The sequence below is a fragment of the Actinia tenebrosa genome, unplaced genomic scaffold (genome assembly GCF_029948245.1).
Source record: "Actinia tenebrosa isolate PJP-AT-01 unplaced genomic scaffold, QUT_ActTen_1.0 PGA_scaffold16__25_contigs__length_10494907, whole genome shotgun sequence".
NCBI classification, from domain to species: domain Eukaryota; kingdom Metazoa; phylum Cnidaria; class Anthozoa; order Actiniaria; family Actiniidae; genus Actinia; species Actinia tenebrosa.
In genome coordinates this window covers 9,365,359-9,384,043 of record NW_028292576.1, presented here as the reverse complement: position 1 = coordinate 9,384,043, position 18,685 = coordinate 9,365,359, and the positions used below count along the sequence as shown (strand labels likewise).

Below are 18,685 nucleotides of genomic sequence, written 5' to 3'. Positions count from 1 at the left end.
AGTTTTGCGACAAAATGGACGTTTCTTGGCCTTTCTCATGCAGCACCCATCTTGGCATGAAGCTGCATGAGCAAAAGACTTTCTACCATGTAGCCTCACATTCAAGCGCTTCAGAATGAGGCTATGCATGTTCATAAAAAGGTTTCATTCCCTAGCCTCTTCTGCATGCATCTGTCTTATTTACTTACCACAGGTATCCCGCTAAAGAAATAGACCATATTTAAGGGTATCCTTGACCATATTTAAGAGTATATCCTTGACCGTATTTAAGAGTATGCTTTTTTCAAATGCCCATAGTTAAATATGATAATTCAAAAGAGGATTCTCTTAAATATCATGTGGTAAAGGATAAATAGAATAAAATAATAAATACGGTCAGGACACCTTTCGATTTTCAGTTGTCGTAAGGATCGGCATCGGAATCGGAATCGGAAAAAAATGGAAACCTTCCGATCTTATGACTTATCGCTTATGACTCTGCTCACGTCTCCGTTTTCTTCGTCATTAGCTGCTCATGACTCCGATTCCGACCCCGACTCCGATTCCGAGGACGTAAGTGAGGAATTTTCATAAAAATTGAGATTGGGCTACCTGTGGTACAGCGGTTTATGTACCAGGAACATGCGTCGAGTGACATCGAGCGGGAACTCTAAATTTTACTTAAATTTTGACTCAAATTTTCACCATGTTTTCTCAAAATAATGGCCTAAAATAACCATCAGGGACCACAAATCTTCTCACATACCATGGCTTTGGATGTGACGGTGTGCCTTAAAGGTCTTTCATCGGCTTTTTGCCAATATCGATTCCACACGACGGAGCAAACAGTAAAGGACTTGGAAAGACAAGTTGATGTGAGTAGATAGTTATACTTGAATTGCTTTAATAATTTTATATAATTCTCTTCTAATTTATCTCCCTATTCACGGCTTTGACACGAATTTTGAATTCTAATAATTTCATTGATATTAGATACGAAGTTTGGTTCTTATATTTTAGGTTCTTATTGGTGTTTCATCATCTAGTAGCGCCTTACAAGGTTTCTGTGCGAAAGACCTTCTTCCAGCAGAATGTTTGTCATCTTTAGTTGGTTTGCTGAACGAGAATACTATTCGTCCCAACTTGCATATGAAGGCTATGATCCTATTATTTAACTTGGGTAAGAAAACAGCTGTTATAAGAATGGCGATTGTTTGTGTTTCTTGGTATAAATATCAACCTTAAACTTGATTGTCTAAATACTAGTAAACGTTTTTATTTTAAGGTCCCCAGATAAAAGGTCATAGTTACAGTAACCATTAATCTCTTATCTGGGGACCTGAAAATATAAACTTTTACTAGTATAGAGAGAATCAAGTTTAAGGGTGTATACTCTGGTAATTAGCAATATGTAGTGACCAAAATTGAAGTCGTTGTTACAATTGTTGTTACTATTATTCGTTCCTGTCGTTGTTGCTGTTTTTTGTTGCTGCTAATGATATGGCTACTACTAAATGTTGTTGTTGTTGCTGATGAATAATATGATGCTATTGTTATTGTTGCTGAGTTGTTGCTACTGCTGGTGCTGTTGTTGTTGTTGTTTGTTATTACTGTTGTTGTTGTTGTTGCTAATGATGATGTCATTATTCATATTGTTGATGCTGGTGATATTGCTACTACTGTTGTTGCTGATGATAATGTTGCTAGTGCTAGTGTTGCTGCTATTGTTGTTGATGATGTTGTTACTGATAAAGTGCTAGTTGTTGTGATGTAAGCAACTGGCATTTAATACTATGCCAACTATAGATCAATTTACTGGAAAAAAAAACAAAGCAATATAACAAGAACTACATTGCTAATGCAACTACTGCTATTGGGGAGCATTGCTATCCCACCCGGCTTCTTTTTGGAATTTTAAAATGGCCTCCTAATACCTAACTAAAAAAGATCGTAAAAATGCAAGGCTTTTACCGGAAATAAACAGTGATCCCCTTTTTTCACTTGTAAATATTTGATGCTCCTCCTCCTCCTAAAAATGCATGCTCCCTTAAAGTGCTTATAAGCCTTTACACAATATTTTCAGAATTGATTCTTTAAATAGTAAATAGTTGATTGTGAAAATAATTCGTCATTTGAATGTCGGGTCTTTGAGATTGGAAGGTTTATATTTCCAATATGTTAATGACTATGACATGCTACGATTGCAGTTGCTGCGATTTCCTTTAATTTCCATTTGATTTTTATTTCTACATCTACAGCTAGTGACAATGAAACCAGAGAAATACTACACAGTACTTATCACCTGACATCCACGCTGGCAGCCTTCTTGCATAGACACCAGGTTACCTGTAATGAAAAATTTGTGCTACAGTGTCTCCAGCTGCTGCAAAGAATCACATATTGTTGTAGAATTACAACTACTGGTGGATATCTAGAGGAACTGATCAGATTCTTGGTCAAACATATGTAGGTTTATCATTTGTCAACAAATCTTGGCCTGATATAGGTCCTACATTGTAGCAAAGATTGGAAAAAATTACTTCAATTTTTATTGAACCCTGAAACAACCTCTGAGCTGATCTATAGAGGAAACAGCTAACTCACAGATTGCATTAAAATTTAGCTGTTTAGGTTTTGCAGAGGGAGAAAAACTTGAAAACTCAGAGACACAATTGTGTTGTTTTACTCTCATATTTTATTTTTTTATATTTTTTTCAGTCAGATGCCAGAGTCAGAGTTCACAGTTCCTTGTCTTGGTTTACTAGCAAATCTATGCCGGCATAACTTGTCAGTACAGGCACACATTAAAGCTATGGTAACTTATCTCAAATCTCTTTGAATTAAATGAATAAATGAATGAACAATGAGATTTAGCTGTGGCATCCTTACAGAGTAGATAGTTATTAACTGAAACCTAATTGGAATATAGAAGTGAACATTTGAAAAATTACTAACTTATAAATGAGGTAGTTTTTAAAGCCATTCTCAGATTCCCGATTCTTAATATATTAACCCCTGGCCATGCCATTTAAACATGTATGTTTGTATGCTTTTGATGCATTTGTTTTTTGTTTCATTCCAGGAACAAATAAAATCATTATATAGAACACTGATATCCTTCCTGTCGCATGGTAACCTTACAGTAATAATCTTCTCTTTATCGATACTGACTAGTCTGTGCCTAAATGAACAGCTTGGAGAAAAGGTATTGACCTCTTTATCCTACTAATCTTTCCATCCCTTCCTCCGCCCCTCCATTAATCAATGATCCATCTGTCTGTCCATCCACCTACTCATGCACCCACCAATCCATCCTTCCATTTCACTGATCTATCCATTCACCCACTCCCAAAAAGCACACTGTTTAAAAGTACAATCACACATTCATACTGGAAGAAAGACTTTAAATAACTTTCCATTTTCTTTTAAATTTGCTTTAACAGCTTTTTAATTCCAAGAACATCCACCAGACATTCCAACTTATCTTCAATATCCTTTTCAATGGTGAAGGATCTCTGACAAGAAAGTATTCTGTAGATCTGTTTGTAGATCTGCTTGAGAGCTCAAAGATTCAGCAATCACTTGTTGTGTAAGTCAGAAAATGGATCTAAGAAGAAACTTCAAACATTAAAAATTGTTGACTGTGACTGTGATCTTTTCCAAAATCTCAATTAGCTGATTTTTTCTTACCTAATTTTTTTGGTCTGGCAGTGTTGCAACATCGATGCGAATGTGTACACACTTTGATCATGTCGTGTTTAGGGTGTCTGGTTAGATGGAGAGTAAATTCTCTTGCAATGTGATTGGTCTGGCATATGTCCTGTTGTGTCTTGACAGCGTTCATGCAGTGAGATTTTAAGTTATACAAAAACTGATGTATAGCGATGAAACTTTCAATTAACTTAAGGTTTCTGCACCAGAAGGCAAAAAAGGCAATACCAATGGAAATAGTGCTAATATACAGCCCTGTAACTGTATTTAGCAAATATTAAGCCGTAAAAGGTTAACCTTTCTTTTTAATGTTTTTATTTTGCAGACATGAACATTTGTCATTTTACTTGGAACAAATTTTAAATCTTTTCTCATCCACAGCTGCAGAAGAGGCAGCAAAGGTGACGATACTTGAATAATAATGTCATTGGAATCATGGTGATGATGGGGATAATGATGATGATGGGGATAATGATGATGATGGTGATGGGGATAATGATGATGATGTTCATGATGATAATGATGATGATCATGATCATGATGATGATCATGATGATGATGATAATGGTGATGATGATGGTGATGATGATAATGGTAATGATAATGGTGATGATGATGATAATGGTAATGATGGTGATGATGATGATGATAATGATGGTGATGATGATGATCATAATGATGATGATAATGATGGTGATGATGGTGGTGGTCACAGCGATAATGATGGTGATGATGATAATGATGATGATGGTGTTAATCATAAGGATGGTGATGGTGATAATGTTGGCGATAATGATGATGACGATGAAAATGATGATGGTGATGATGATGATGATGGTGATAATGATGATGATGATGATAATGATGGTGATGATGGTGGTGGTCACAGCAATAATGATGGTGATGATGATAATGATGGTGATGATGATAATGATGATGATGATGGTGCTAATCATAATGATGGTGATAATGATGATGATGATGGTGATAATGATGATGATAATGATGATGGTGATGATGATGGTGGTCACAACGATGATGATGATGGTCATGATGATTATGATGTTTCTGATAATATTTCTGTTTGTGATGATGCACTCTGATGATGTTGATAATAATGCTGATGACACCAGTGGGAATGCTGATGATGGTGATAATGACAATGAATATGATGATGATGATAGATAAGTAGCAATAGGCCTTTCTTAGTATTTATGCAGCTCATTAAATATTAAGAAAGACCAATTAGATTCAAACCCTTGCAAAATCAATTACCATCAACCTTTTTGATCAAATAAAATACAGAAAAAATAATTATTAATTTGTCATAAGACATACGTACACTTTACATGTATGCTTAATATTGTACCCTACCTATATTTTTCCTAATAGATATATATTTTTTCAGATCTTTGAACTCCTTTTGACATTCTGTTCAGTGAATGGTGTGCGAACAATGTTGTGTAAGACATTCCTGTGTTCTGAAGTGACCAAGGCTAAAGGAGAAGACAAGATGAATGAGATGTATAATTCTGTAGTGTACTGGGCAAGCCAACCAGTAGAATCACACCCATCTGTATCTTTGTATGCCTTGGACTTTCTTAAAGAAATGTATGAGGTCAGTTGATTACAGGATGACACACAAAAGTATGACCACATTTAATATATTGGTATACTTCTGTGCACATGCTTTTAGACCTTTAGTTCATGATGATAGCATTATGATGGTGATTGCGATAGTGATGATGATGGTGAGGATAATGATAATGCTGGTGGTGGTGGGGATATACGATAGTGATGATGATGATGGCTGATGGTGATGGCTGATAGTGATGGTGGTGGTGATGATGATGATGGTATTGGGGATAGTGATGATGATGACTGATGGCAATGATGATGGTGGTGGGGATAGTGATGATGATAGCTGAATGATGGTGATGATTGTGATAATAATGATGGGGATAGTTGTGATGATGATGATGACTGATGATGATAGTGCAAAGGTGATGGTTTAGATAATGGTGATAGTAAAGGTGATATATTTGATAATGAAGATGCAGGTGATGATAAATATATTGATAATGATCAAAGTGGTGATGTTGATAATGGTAAATGATTATGATTATGTACTGTTTAATAAACGAGCAGGAGTGTTTTATCGGGTATAAAACACGAGGCGTAGCCGAGTGGTTTTAGACCCGATAAAACACGATCTGCGAGTTTATTGAACGGCTTAAAAAACTCCTGATGTATGTTCTCATACTGTACCGAATTCTTTACGAAATGAACCAAGTTTGATAGAGAAAATCCAAGTTAAAGTTTATGCAAATGAAGACGAATCTATATCAGATATAAAACCTCCTTCATGGTCATGATTTCTATTGTGTTTCCTTCATGAATTATGAATGCGTTTTTTAAGGGATGATTATGATTACATTGTAGCAGTGTTGATGATAATACAGGTGGTGTTGATACTGATGATTATAAGGCCTGGAATACGACAGTGGAGCTGAAGATGATGACTGATGATGATGATGACAATGATAGTGATGAAGATGGAAATGGTGTTGATGTTAATAATGGTGAAGATAATAATTTAATATTACTTTTTCTTGTAGGAGTTAATCGATAGTAATCTCAAGAAGAAAGTTTCTATCCAAATATCTGTCATTGCACCTCTTCTAATAGAACTATTGGCTCCACCAAGAGAGATTGATGGTTTTATCCTAAAGAAAAGATGTGCTAGGATCAGCAAAGCCCTAGATGTTCTCTCTGATATCCTTTGATTTTTTGATTTCTTATTTACGAGAAGACAGTAATGACGGTAATGACAACCAAGACAGTGTTGATGATGATAATGGTGATGGTGATGATGATGTGATGGTGAAGATGGTGATGATGATGATGGTGGTGATGGTGATGATGATGTTGATGATGTTGATATTGAGGATTATGATAATGATGATGGTGATGGTGATGATGATGACTATGATGCTGTTGGTTTTGGCTAGGAAAGTGTTGATATTGTCTTTTATGGTAATGATGGTGATGATCATGATTATGATAACGATGACTATGATGATGATGGCTACGATGATGCTGATGCTGATGTTGTTGCATGTTTATGATGATGGTGATGGCGATGATGACTAATGATGATGGTGATGATGACGATGGTATTGATATATATGGTGATGAAAATGTTGTTAAGTGTTGATTATAATGATGATGGTGGTGGTAGTGGTGGTACTGATGACAATGATGCTGATGCTGAAGATACATATACATGTAATGACAGTTTTCACTTATCCCCCTGGTACTGCTCTTACATGTTAGAGAAAAGTGTTTAGAGAATTGTCCTTGACTGTATGTACTAATATGTTGTGAAAGCTCTCTGAAAAAGTCAGTCTTGAAGCACATGAAGCTTGACCAGTGCTGGAAGGTGATAGAATATCAGTATCAGCACAATAATATGGGCACAAGAAATGCTGCTGCAACATGCTGGGGGTAAGGATTATCCGCCTGGATTATCATAATTGAATATTAAATTAAAGAAAACCTCAAATCTTATAAATACCCTAAAACAACCTCTGGGCTGATCTACGCCAAAGTATGACTAACTCACAGATTGAACCCTAAAACAACCTCTGGGCTGATCTACCTCAAGGCATGGCCAACTCGTGTCTTGCTAAAGGTCTCTATTAACCCTGGATCTACAGATGTACCCCTATAATAATAATGATGATCATGATGATACCCTTAACCCTTCGCACTGATAAAACATTAAAGCATATAATGCAGCTTACTGCAATAACTTAATCTTTCTAATTGGTTTGTATTTTTCAGCGAGGAAGGTGTGGAGGTTGTCCTAAAAATGTTGAGTCTCTTATGTAGTCTAAAAGACGCAGTACCAGAGATTGAACAGGGATTACCTGCAGCCCTTCAAGACCAGCGTCTCATACCCCTACTGGCCCATGGTTTGAGTAGCTCTACCAGGAGTAACGTACAGAAAGCACTGAAGATACTTAGTGATGCTGCTGCTTTAACTGACTTCCAAATGATATGGTTAGCATTACAATTGTACTTATGGTCAGGGTTTGAATCATTGAGGGTCAGATGTAACAAATCTTTTGTTCAAGTTGACCAACATGGCGGCTATGATATCACATGCACAAGGACAAAAGACATGGTCGCCATTTTGGTTGACATAACAAAAGAAACCAAGACCATATCTTTTGTTCAAGTCAACCAACATGGCGGCTATGATATCACATGCACAAGGACAAAAGACATGGCCGCCATGTTGGTTGACATAACAAAAGAAACCATGACCATATCCTTTGTTCAAGTCAACCAACATGGTGGCTATGACATCACATGCACAAGGACAAAAGACATGGTTGCCATGTTGGTTGACACAACAAAAGAAACCAAGACCATATCTTTTGTTGAAGTCAACCAACATGGCGGCTATGACGTCACATGCACAAGGACAAAAGACATGGTCGCCATGTTGGTTGACATGACAAGAGAAACCATGACCATATCCTTTGTTCAAGTCAACCAACATGGTGGCTATGATATCACATGCACAAGGACAAAAGACATGGTCGCCATGTTGGTTGACACAACAAAAGAAACCAAGACCATATCTTTTGTTGAAGTCAACCAACATGGCGGCTATGACGTCACATGCACAAGGACAAAAGACATGGCCGCCATGTTGTTTGACATAACAAAAGAGACCAAGACCAAAGTTTCTTAGCATGGTGGTTATGAGGTCTTGTATGCAATTTAAAAAATTGTTGCTCATTTTTTCTCTCCTGACCAAAGGCTTGGAGAGGTAATGGCGTCCAATAATTCAGCTCGTAAAGATGAACTATCATCACTGAGAAAACCAACAGAAAATGGCTTCAGTCCCCCGTCGTCACCATCACGCAGCTCAACCAATCATATCCAGATAACTGGAAATGGTCTGCGAGGGCCTGTTGCTATGGATACTAGTAGCAAGAAGAGTCTTGTCATATCGAACAGAACTAATATCAATGAAGCTAATATTGAGTCACTGATTGAAAGAATGAAATCTGGTTTAGAGGTGAGTAAAACATTGGTGGTTTTATTGTTTGTTGCCTCGTTTACTGTCTGTCTGTCTGGTTTTATACCTGTATCTGTCCAGTTGTCTCTCTGTTGTATTGTCTGCCTTGCCTTTGTTTGTATCTGTCCAGCTATCTGTTTTCTTACTTGGCTGTCTGTCTTGCCTGGTTGCCTTACCTCCATGTCTGCATGGCTTGTCTGGTACCGCTTGTCTGTGTCTGCACAGTGGACTATTTGTTATCTTACTGATACTGTAGTTGTGTTTGTCTTTTGTCTTGCTGTTTGTGCATTTTTCTGTCTGTGTTTTTCTGTCTAGTTTTCTGCCTGTCAATCTGATCATTCTGTTATATGTATGCAGATCAAAGATCCCAAAGCTTCTGAAATCATGGATATCTATGAAGCAAAGTTAGCTGCACTTCTGGTGAGTCTATTGTAAATACTTTTTAAATAAGACTATAGTTGCAGTGTCATAGTAAATAATGTCTAACTTGCTTGTTTTTCAGACAAAAGAAAGTCACCTTCAAGATCTATTAGAGGCCAAAGCTCTTGCAGTTGATCAAGCAGATCGTTTGATCTCCCAATATCGCTGCCGTAGGGCACAGTCTGAAGCAGAGGTATGCATCATGTTGGATGGTTGCAATAATATGATCAAAGTGATGATGATGATGACTGTTGGTGATGATGATGGTGGTGATAATGATGACGATATGATGATGGTGGTGGTTGGGATAGTGATGTTGATGATGACGATATGATTATGATGGTGTTGGGGAAAGTGATGATGATGAGGATGATGATGACTGTTGGTGATGATGATGATGGTGATGGCTGATGGTGATGAGGACAATGGTAGTGATGATGATGATGATGATGATGGTGGTGATGATGATGATAGTAATCCTTGAACTTTTATCTGAATTTTTCTGTCTTAACTTAGTGTACCAAACTAAGGCAGATTCTGCAAGATGCAGAAAAGAAAAACGAAAAGCAAACAGAGCAGGTAAATGTTTTTCTTTAATTTTCCTTTGGGTATACTGTACACTGAATCAATATTATGTTGACCAATTTAAATAACTATTGTTCTGCACTGACTAGCCTTATACAGTACATGTGAAAACACTTTTATGTTTCCACGTGAACATGAGGCTAGGCCCTTGAAGAAAAGCTTGATCATGACAAAACAAATATTTTCACCTCTAACTCTTATTATCTCTAACAACCCTCATCTATACATCCTACATTGAATTCACATTTTTTTCTTTTGTTTTCTACAGATAAATATGATGCTCGAAGCACAGAAAATGGCATCTAAAGAGGTACACAGTTTAAAATCATTAAACATTGCTTGTTAATAAAGAATAGTATCAAGAGAGCATAAGTAAGAGAGGGAAACTTCTTAATAACGCTCACCCCATGTAAATTCCTTGTTGGGCTATTTTTGGTAACTGGATGCAGACATTTAAATTTCGCCTTATCTTACTCCAGTGTGTCATCAACTTGTGTGCCCACGCTCTTTCCGTTTTGTTTTTAGCGATCAAAACAATAAATGGAACGAGCGCATGCACAAGTTGATGACACACAGGAGCGCTATTAAGAAGTTTCCCTCTCTTAATTATGCTCTCTAGATAGTATGTAATACAAGTCATGTACTTTTAGTCCTGAGCTGGTCCCATTTTTATCAATGTGTGCACAGCGACAAACTGAGTAGCAGGAAGAATGGGTAGCAGGGATAGTCTGCACTGCTTAGGTGTCGTTATCTCACCAATTCATGACCCTGATACAAGGGGATGGTGGTTTGAAACCGTGCGTGAGAAGCCTAGCATATGTGTTGAGTTTGTTCTTTCCTATGCTAAGAGGGTTTTTTGTGGTTAAAACATATTTACCTCCATTTTAAAAAAGATGATGGCTATATTTGTTATTGTGCTGCTTTCCTTTTATCTCCAAGGCATAATTAGTTAGTGAGAAAAGTGGTCCCAGTTCTGGACTACAGTAACTTGTGTGTACTACTTTATAACTGACTATCCAATGGGTTATTTATTATATCAGATGGAAACGTTGATGAGATACAATGAAAACTTAAAAATTATTGAAGAAGAACACGAGCATCTGAAGGTTGCCTTTGCTGAGCAGTCACAAAGGTAAAGTGACATCTAAAGTACAGTGACATGCATGGAATGTGTGTGGTGCGTGGGACCGTGGGTCTCATGGGAATGGGGAGTGGCGTTGTTTAGGGACAGGGCAGGGTGACGGAGCAAGTGAATAAACGAGATTGGAGCTCAGAGTTGTACGGCGGTTGAAAAACTTGTTGCATAGGGAAAAGAGTCCATACAATCAAGCTGTGAAGCTGAAGCTGGTAATGACTGATTAATATTTGGAGAGATAAAGAACAGTTGGTTATAGTACGGTACATGGTATCTAGTTTGTAGAGCTCTATAGTCTGAGTCTTCCACGAATACAATAATACCTAGAATATCATCATCATACTGATTTTTGTGTCTATATCATTGCCAGATTAGAGACAAACCAGAGAAGCCTTATGGCTGCACAGGACGAAAACAAAGCTCTGACTGAACTCAGTGAGATGTTAAGACGTCATAATGACAATCTAAAAAGCCAGCATGATTGGTAAGCGTGTACTTCATATGCAGCATAGGGTACATGCAGGTGTTAGTTTACTGAAATTAGACACTTTCAAGTTTGGGTGCCAATAAAGTTGGAATGATGCAAGGAAAGCAGGGTCGAGGGTCAATTAGTGAGGGAGAAGATCACAATCAGTTTTTGTGTGGACAGTTGTGAGGGTCAAGTGTCACTCCCTCTAATTATTATTATTTATTTTTATTTATTTAAATCTTTATTTTGCAGTGCTACTAAACAGCTTTTGGAGTTGGAGCAGGAGAGAAAGAATGTTGTACAGCAGTTAAAAGAAAGAGAGGCCAAGGTTCAAGGTGAGAATTGATGATGATGATAATGATAATGATAATGGTTATAATGATGATGATGATGATAATAATGATGATGATAATGGTTATGATGATGATGATGACGACAGTGATACAGTATGATGATAATATGATAATATTAAGAGTTAATTTGGTTGACAAATTGGTGGTGGTGATTATGATAATGATGACATGATAAAGTTAATACCAGTGATTAATTATTGACAATAATGATAATAATCAAAGTTAATTTAGTTAACAATAAGAGTGGTGGTGATTATGATGATGTCCTTTGGTATCCTATCCTCTCTTTGATGTTATTCAAGTACTCTAGTCATATTTGATTTAGTCTTAACAAGTCAATATTTTCAATTCTAGAGACGAAAAAAGCTCTCCAGCAACAAGAAAAGAAGACATGCTTAAGAGAAAGTGAAATAGAAGAGTTGAAGTCAAGCATCGAGAAACTAAAGGAAGACCTTATAAAGAACGAACAAATTCGCAAAGATCTCATGCACAAGGTAAAGCCATGTACGAGTATGTGACTTGGGCTAATTCCTGTTGCACAAGGCACAGGTAGCCCAACCCATCGTTTTCAGAGCTAACACGTGGGTTTGATTGCAGGTCTCTTCCTTGGAGGTTCTTTGTCGGCAACATGAAGAGGTTATAAAAGAGCGCGAAAACTCAGTGAATACTCTTCAAAATGAACTAGATCGTCAGTCACAGATTGCTGCTATGATCCATAAACTGACCAGTGAACAGACAGCCAACAACAAGAGTACTACATCCAAGTAAAACTAACTATGTGTACATGTAAATAAGTAACTTACTCCTTCACTTTCCCACCCATCTACCCACGTAAAACCATCTACCCATCTGCCCAACTACCACTCACCTAACCATCCACTTACCTACCCATCTGCCCAACTACCACGCCTACCCATCCACACAACTACCCACCCACCCATCCACTCAACTGCCCACCCACCCAACTACCAATTTGCTCACCTACCCACCCACTTACCTACCCACTTTCTTACCCAACCACACACCTGTCCACCCACATACACTCATCCTTGGGAAAATATTTTTCAATTTTATATGTTCTTCCAAAAAATATTTTGGAAATACATTTTCCATTGCCTTGCTATTTTTTACCCTTTATATCGATCCACACTGGATTTCTGCGTGAAAAAACGGCTGCTATTTTTGCTAATGTGTGTTTTTCAAGCTTTGCTTGCATTTCTGTGAAAGTTAAGCCTCTCAGTAACAATTTTCTGACTTTTTATCCATGTACATATAAAATGTTAATAATATTGAATAATTATACTACTACTAGTATATATGCATATATGCCCAGAATTACAAGCTTAGTTTTTTATTGATATGTAAGTCTTTCTGTATGAGCGAGTATTGGTGTACTGGGCTGCCTGTGATGAAATGATGCACATGGAAGTAAATATTTCTGTAACATGTAATAAATATGGGTTATGGAGCCATGCATTCTATGTGCCTGCAGCAAATATAATAAATATGAGATATGAAGGCATGCAAAAGATGATGATTGTTGTACTGGGCTGCCTGCGAAGAAATGATGCACATGAAATACAGTATGTTTTCCTATGTGTGATAAAATGTAATTAAATATATAGAGCTTTGCAATTCTTTGTATTGCTTACTGAAAGTCGAAACAAGTGCAGGGATCTACTATCGTGTGAGTACAATACTAAGACGCCATTTTGGAATGTTCCCTAACTCATCCCCACAGTGCACTGCAATGCCAACTCGACGCATTTTTTTCATCGACCTTGGAAAAGCTAATGCGTCTTTGGGACGCGTAGTTTTACAAATATCCCTAATGTGATCTTCAGTACTTTTTGGCGAACAACCAAAGAGGACCTTCACAGAGTTTGAGGTCGTTTCAAAGTGCCGTTCATATGTGACATTAAGTACTTTTCGGCTCACAACTAAAGTGGTACGCCACAGAGTTTGGGGTCGTTTTAAATTACCGTTTATATACCGTGATATTAAGTACTTTTTGGCTCACAACCAAAGAGATACTCTGCGTCTGGAAAATCTTTGTCAACTTTCAGAGAGTCATGATGACGGATTATTTTACAGGGAAGTAATTAATAATTATAGTTTTATTTCAAATTCTGTACCCATTGCCTTGCAACCAAATGGAAGACTGACATTGGAAGGTTTTCTCGAGAGACAATTTTGTATGCGATTGTCTTAGTACTGGGAAATAAAGTCGACCCTTCGTGCGTGGAAGCAATATTGATAATGAAATTGAATTTAGCTGACTGGCAGCTCCACAGACTTTGAGGTCATTTTAAAGTACCCTTAAATATGACATTGATTACTTTGTGGCGCGCAATTAAACCGAATGACATTTTAAAATGTTTAAAGGTTTTCTTCGCTTTCAGGGAGGATTCGATACCCATTTATTTTCACAGAACTAAAATTTAAATAAATAAAAAAAGAATAAATTACTGAATATTGACAGATTGTTAAACATTTAAAACTTTTTTGGCAGTTGTGGTTTGGCATTTGAATGGTACTGCATGATGAAGACTGTCACAAAAGCGGCTACGGAACGTCAATGATACTCGTTGAACTTCATATGGAAACCGTTATATTTCAGCAAAACATGTCTTCACCACATGACTGAAGTATCAAAAGTACCATTTGATGGTTGCTGGTGCAAAAGCCGATAAAAAACATGATATTTTTGAGCGTCAATAAAGTTGGAATGATACAAGGAAAGCATAATTTTTTACTGGTTTTTCTTGCCTTTATCAGGTATTTTGAGATTGCTCTAAAAGAGCATCAACACATTTGTGGCTAGAAGGAACGTTCTCGTGAGAATAGTGGGTGGTTTTGGTCGATGATTGAATGGTCGTGGTTTTCCATTGCCGACACATACAACACACTTCCGGGTCGACCTCATTACAGAAAGATACCATCTATGAATATAAGATATCATTATTTGTCCAGACCTGCAAGCAACGCAGTGAATAAATATTAGAACCATTTTTGCCCATCCATCGTTTGGTCGTGTTCGTGAACGTCCGAACATGAAGACCAAGATGGCTGCTTCTGCTTCTTCGAGTTCATCTCGTATCATCATCGTCATGCTGTCAGTAATGGTTGTCTTTTTGTGCTGTGCTGAGTTTATACGCATCGAGGTGATACTAAAACAACAACAGACCAAAATGAACCAGCTAGAGAACAAGATAACCTCTACACTCGATACAGACAAGATGTTGAGAATAATGGACAAACTAACAGGAAAACAACTTGCAACGAGTGAAGAAGAACGACAAGAAAGAGGAAGACATCGTCAACGACGAAGCGTGGAAACGAAGATTAATTCGAGCAAGAAAGGAGAAGAAACCGAAGATCAATTCATTAATATAATCAGGAAAGAACTTGACAAAGTTATTACTACACTTTATGAGAATAAATACGGAAAAGTCGTTCGTGGACCACCGGGACCCAGAGGATCAAGGGGAACTCGTGGAAGAAGAGGACCAAAAGGGCCCAAAGGACAAGATGGTAAACAAGGCAAGCAGGGAATGAAAGGAGACCGGGGACTAAAAGGTGATCCAGGGGAGAGGGGAGAGACAGGTCCCATTGGTCATCCAGGACCCCGAGGCATGTCGGGACCGAAAGGGGAACCAGGTCAATCATTAGAAGATCCTAGAGTCATGATATCTCCTCCTCATTTAATTGTCAATGAAAGTCAGTCAGCAATCTTCCATTATTCTATCCGTGGTAATCCACAGCCCCTGTTTGGCTGGAGTAAAGTGGGAGGTTCATTAGACACGACAAGATCAATAGTTAATAGTAGCAAAGGTATACTAGAGATCAAACACGTCACATTCTCTGACTCAGGGATATATCAATGTAATGCATCTAGTATTCTTGGTAAAGCACTTGCAACCACAAGACTAGTCGTCAACTACCGTCCTAGAATTACTCTGAAAAGAGGACCTACGTTCGTCAGGCTCGGAAATGACGTCACTCTTCCTACATGTTACGCAATCGGGCATCCCAAACCTCGAGTCACGTGGTCAAAGTCGAGGACCCAGCTACCAAGAGGTCGATATCGCATCAAAGGCAACCGTTTGACCATGTTGAGTGTTGGGCTCGAGGATTCGGGTACGTACTTTTGCAAAGCTGATAATTTTCTTGGTTCCTTGGTGTCAGAAACTATGCTTATTGCAGTCAAGCATCCAAGGTTCGTTGTCCAGCCTCCTTCCACTTTATACGCTATTCAGTCAACTACCATCAAGATCAAATGTGTGGTGGAAGGACCTCCTGATCCAATGATAACATGGAAGCGAAACAACTCGAACATTCCTGCTGGACGCAGCGAGGTGACGGATGAAGGTACTCTTGTGATCCGGGATGCTGTGAAGACAGACAGCGGGGTTTATGTTTGCACAGCAACAAGTCCGCGATATTTTGTCATAAGTGCAAAAACTGATCTCAAAGTAGGTACTTTCCACGACTGTTCAGAGTATTACAATTTTGGCGTAAGAAAGAGCGGTGTGTACACGATCAAGCCCGACAGTCAAGGAACCTTTGAAGTCTACTGTGACATGACAACTGACGGAGGGGGATGGACAGTGTTCCAAAGAAGACAAGATGGATCTGTAGACTTTTATCGTGACTGGCAGAAATACAAAACCGGTTTTGGAAACCTGAATGATGAGTTCTGGCTGGGTAATGACTACATCCATCGACTTACAGCAAGGACATCCTCGGTGCTACGTGTGGATTTGGAGGATTGGCGACAAACGAGGAAATATGCCAAATATAATACCTTTAGCGTTGACGACGAACGAAATAAGTACACGCTTACAGTGGGATATTACTACGGTACCGCTGGAGACTCTTTTACAGCAAGCCACAATGGCATGCCCTTTTCAACCAAGGACCAAGACAACGACCAAAGAGCTACCTACAATTGCGCAACACGATTCAATGGAGCGTGGTGGTTCAAGGATTGCTACATGGTGCACTTAAATGGGAAGTATCTGGGAGATACGACTAAAGGTGATGGAGTCGAGTGGTTTCGATTCCATCGAAACTATCAGTCACTGAAGTTCACTGAAATGAAGATGAGACCAAAGTCCTTCTAACTTTACCAGAAATTTGTAACGAAGTGAGACCACAGAAAAACTATCCAGTATATTTTCCAGAACTTGACAGAACAGTTTTAAGGAACTGTTTTGCATGAGAATAATCAATAAGAGTTGATAATTAATGAACTTAAATAGATAAAAATAGAAAGATATAACTAGCTAAAAACTAGTGTGAGCTGCGTCGGTGTTTCTAATGAAACAGTAATGATAAAAAGGTAAATCATACACCGTGAAAAGATCGGAGTAAAAGACGACGAAGGAGTAGCGTCCGAAACGTCAGTAAGTTTTTTTCGTCTTTTCACGGTGTATAATTTACCTTTATATCATTACTAAATAACAATAGGATCTGCACTGATGATACAGGAATAGGTCCTTATCATCCCATGAGGTCATTATAGCCTAAAAATCCTAGATTCTTAAGGATCTGCACCAATTGTGTTAGATGAGGTCCTTATCGTCTCATTTAAAGGAGATATAGTTTAGGTCTTAAATTAGAAGTAGTTACGGATAACACTAAAGACTGAATCTTGTATTTTTTAACCGAGATGTTCTGCATGATATACCATTTTTAGAATGAGCTCATTAAAGCCATGAAATAGGTATTAGACTAATACACATATGTAGACCTTAATAAATAAATAAAAAAAAGAAGAAAAAAAATGTAGACCCTAATAATCCATTGTTCGAAAATGTTTTTCAAGGTATCGTGCGTGTGATTGAGAATCACTGTAACAATGGACGCTAATCAGAAATATTTAGTTAAATGGCACCAACATGACCGCGATGACGTAGCGTGCAAATGAAGAACTGAGCTGCATTCCAAAGTACTGCAAGGCACCTGATTACAACGGGTCTATTTGACTATTACACATTGATTAAGGCCCCGTCCACACGTATCCGGATCAATTCTTTTTTTGCGGATACGAAAATGTTCGCGTCCACACGCAGCGTATTCGAATCGTTTTCGAATCATTTTCACTGTCCACACGTATCCGGAATGATGGGCCCTGATGCACGCTAGTGCCTAGTCCCTTTGACGGATATTTTTTCTTATTGGGCATGCGCAAAGTCGTGTTTACGTCAGCGTATTCGAAAATTTGCGGATACGACCGTCCACACGTATCCGTATTCGGAGCGTATCCGAAAATTTCCACTCTGGAGACCGTTTTCGATATTTTCCGGATATGGATACAAAAATTGCCAGACACGGGTGGACGCAACCCGTATCATTTGCGAATACAAAAATTTCCGGATACGTATGGACGGGGCCTAATACTTTTTATTTCACGGGCTAAATTCCATCACTATGGATTTTTATGTAGCACTTTGTAGGGGCCGGGGAGTCAAGGCGGACACCTCACAGGTTCTTGTCTCGGGTGCTGATCTAGGATTTGTAGTTAAAGGACTCGCTCCAAAGAACGATTTTTTAATATCTTAGGGGAATCAAGGGTGGTGTAGGGTAGTGCACTGGTCTCTCACCTCTGGGGCCGTGTCAGGTCCATTTATTGGAGCACCACATTTGAATATACTTTGTTAAGGTTCTCCCTTAATAGAGGTTTTGCACTATCACGTGCTCATGCCATAATACTTCATGGGCTGCCTGTGGTAAGATGGCAGAACAATAAAATGGCTGCCGTTGCGCGTGCTGGTGCAAAACCTCTATAGCGATTTTTTTATTTATTCTCACTAAATATGATAGCACACAATTGCTAGATTTAGTTTGCTGTTTACCAAAGTACCTTGTATTTTATGTATGTTGAATACAAGTGTTGAACACTAATTGAATACTAATATATAATGTTGAACAAT

The 18,685-nt window shown here is 38.2% G+C and overlaps 2 protein-coding genes across 2 annotated transcripts; both read left to right on the top strand.

The window, feature by feature from the left end:
* The first annotated feature begins 635 nt into the window (after window positions 1-635).
* LOC116289464 (protein CIP2A) lies at window positions 636-13,349 on the top strand. The gene is made up of 21 exons (XM_089031184.1): window positions 636-854; window positions 1,000-1,159; window positions 2,238-2,445; window positions 2,698-2,794; window positions 3,062-3,184; window positions 3,423-3,568; window positions 4,016-4,091; window positions 5,099-5,308; window positions 6,309-6,465; window positions 7,065-7,197; window positions 7,537-7,755; window positions 8,524-8,785; window positions 9,143-9,205; window positions 9,288-9,398; window positions 9,722-9,784; window positions 10,059-10,100; window positions 10,831-10,922; window positions 11,296-11,409; window positions 11,647-11,729; window positions 12,102-12,241; window positions 12,345-13,349. Exons 1-21 carry the CDS (start codon window positions 747-749, stop codon window positions 12,513-12,515), a joined length of 2,778 nt encoding a protein of 925 aa, XP_088887310.1. The 5' UTR covers window positions 636-746; the 3' UTR covers window positions 12,516-13,349.
* Window positions 13,350-14,720: 1,371 nt separating this feature from the next.
* On the top strand, window positions 14,721-17,108 carry LOC116289432 (uncharacterized). Its single transcript, XM_031696359.2, has one exon. It carries the CDS (start codon window positions 14,801-14,803, stop codon window positions 16,871-16,873), a length of 2,073 nt encoding a protein of 690 aa, XP_031552219.2. The 5' UTR covers window positions 14,721-14,800; the 3' UTR covers window positions 16,874-17,108.
* The last annotated feature ends 1,577 nt before the right edge of the window (window positions 17,109-18,685 follow it).

Excerpts from the sequence above, each read along its gene's own strand:
- LOC116289464 (XM_089031184.1), top strand. The coding sequence starts at position 747 with ATGGCTTTGGATGTGACGGTGTGCCTTAAAGGTCTTTCATCGGCTTTT. Across the intron at positions 5,309-6,308 it reads TTCTTAAAGAAATGTATGAG|GAGTTAATCGATAGTAATCT; the intron begins GTCAGTTGATTA and ends TTTTTCTTGTAG. Across the intron at positions 7,756-8,523 it reads ACTGACTTCCAAATGATATG|GCTTGGAGAGGTAATGGCGT; the intron begins GTTAGCATTACA and ends TCCTGACCAAAG.
- LOC116289432 (XM_031696359.2), top strand. The coding sequence starts at position 14,801 with ATGAAGACCAAGATGGCTGCTTCTGCTTCTTCGAGTTCATCTCGTATC.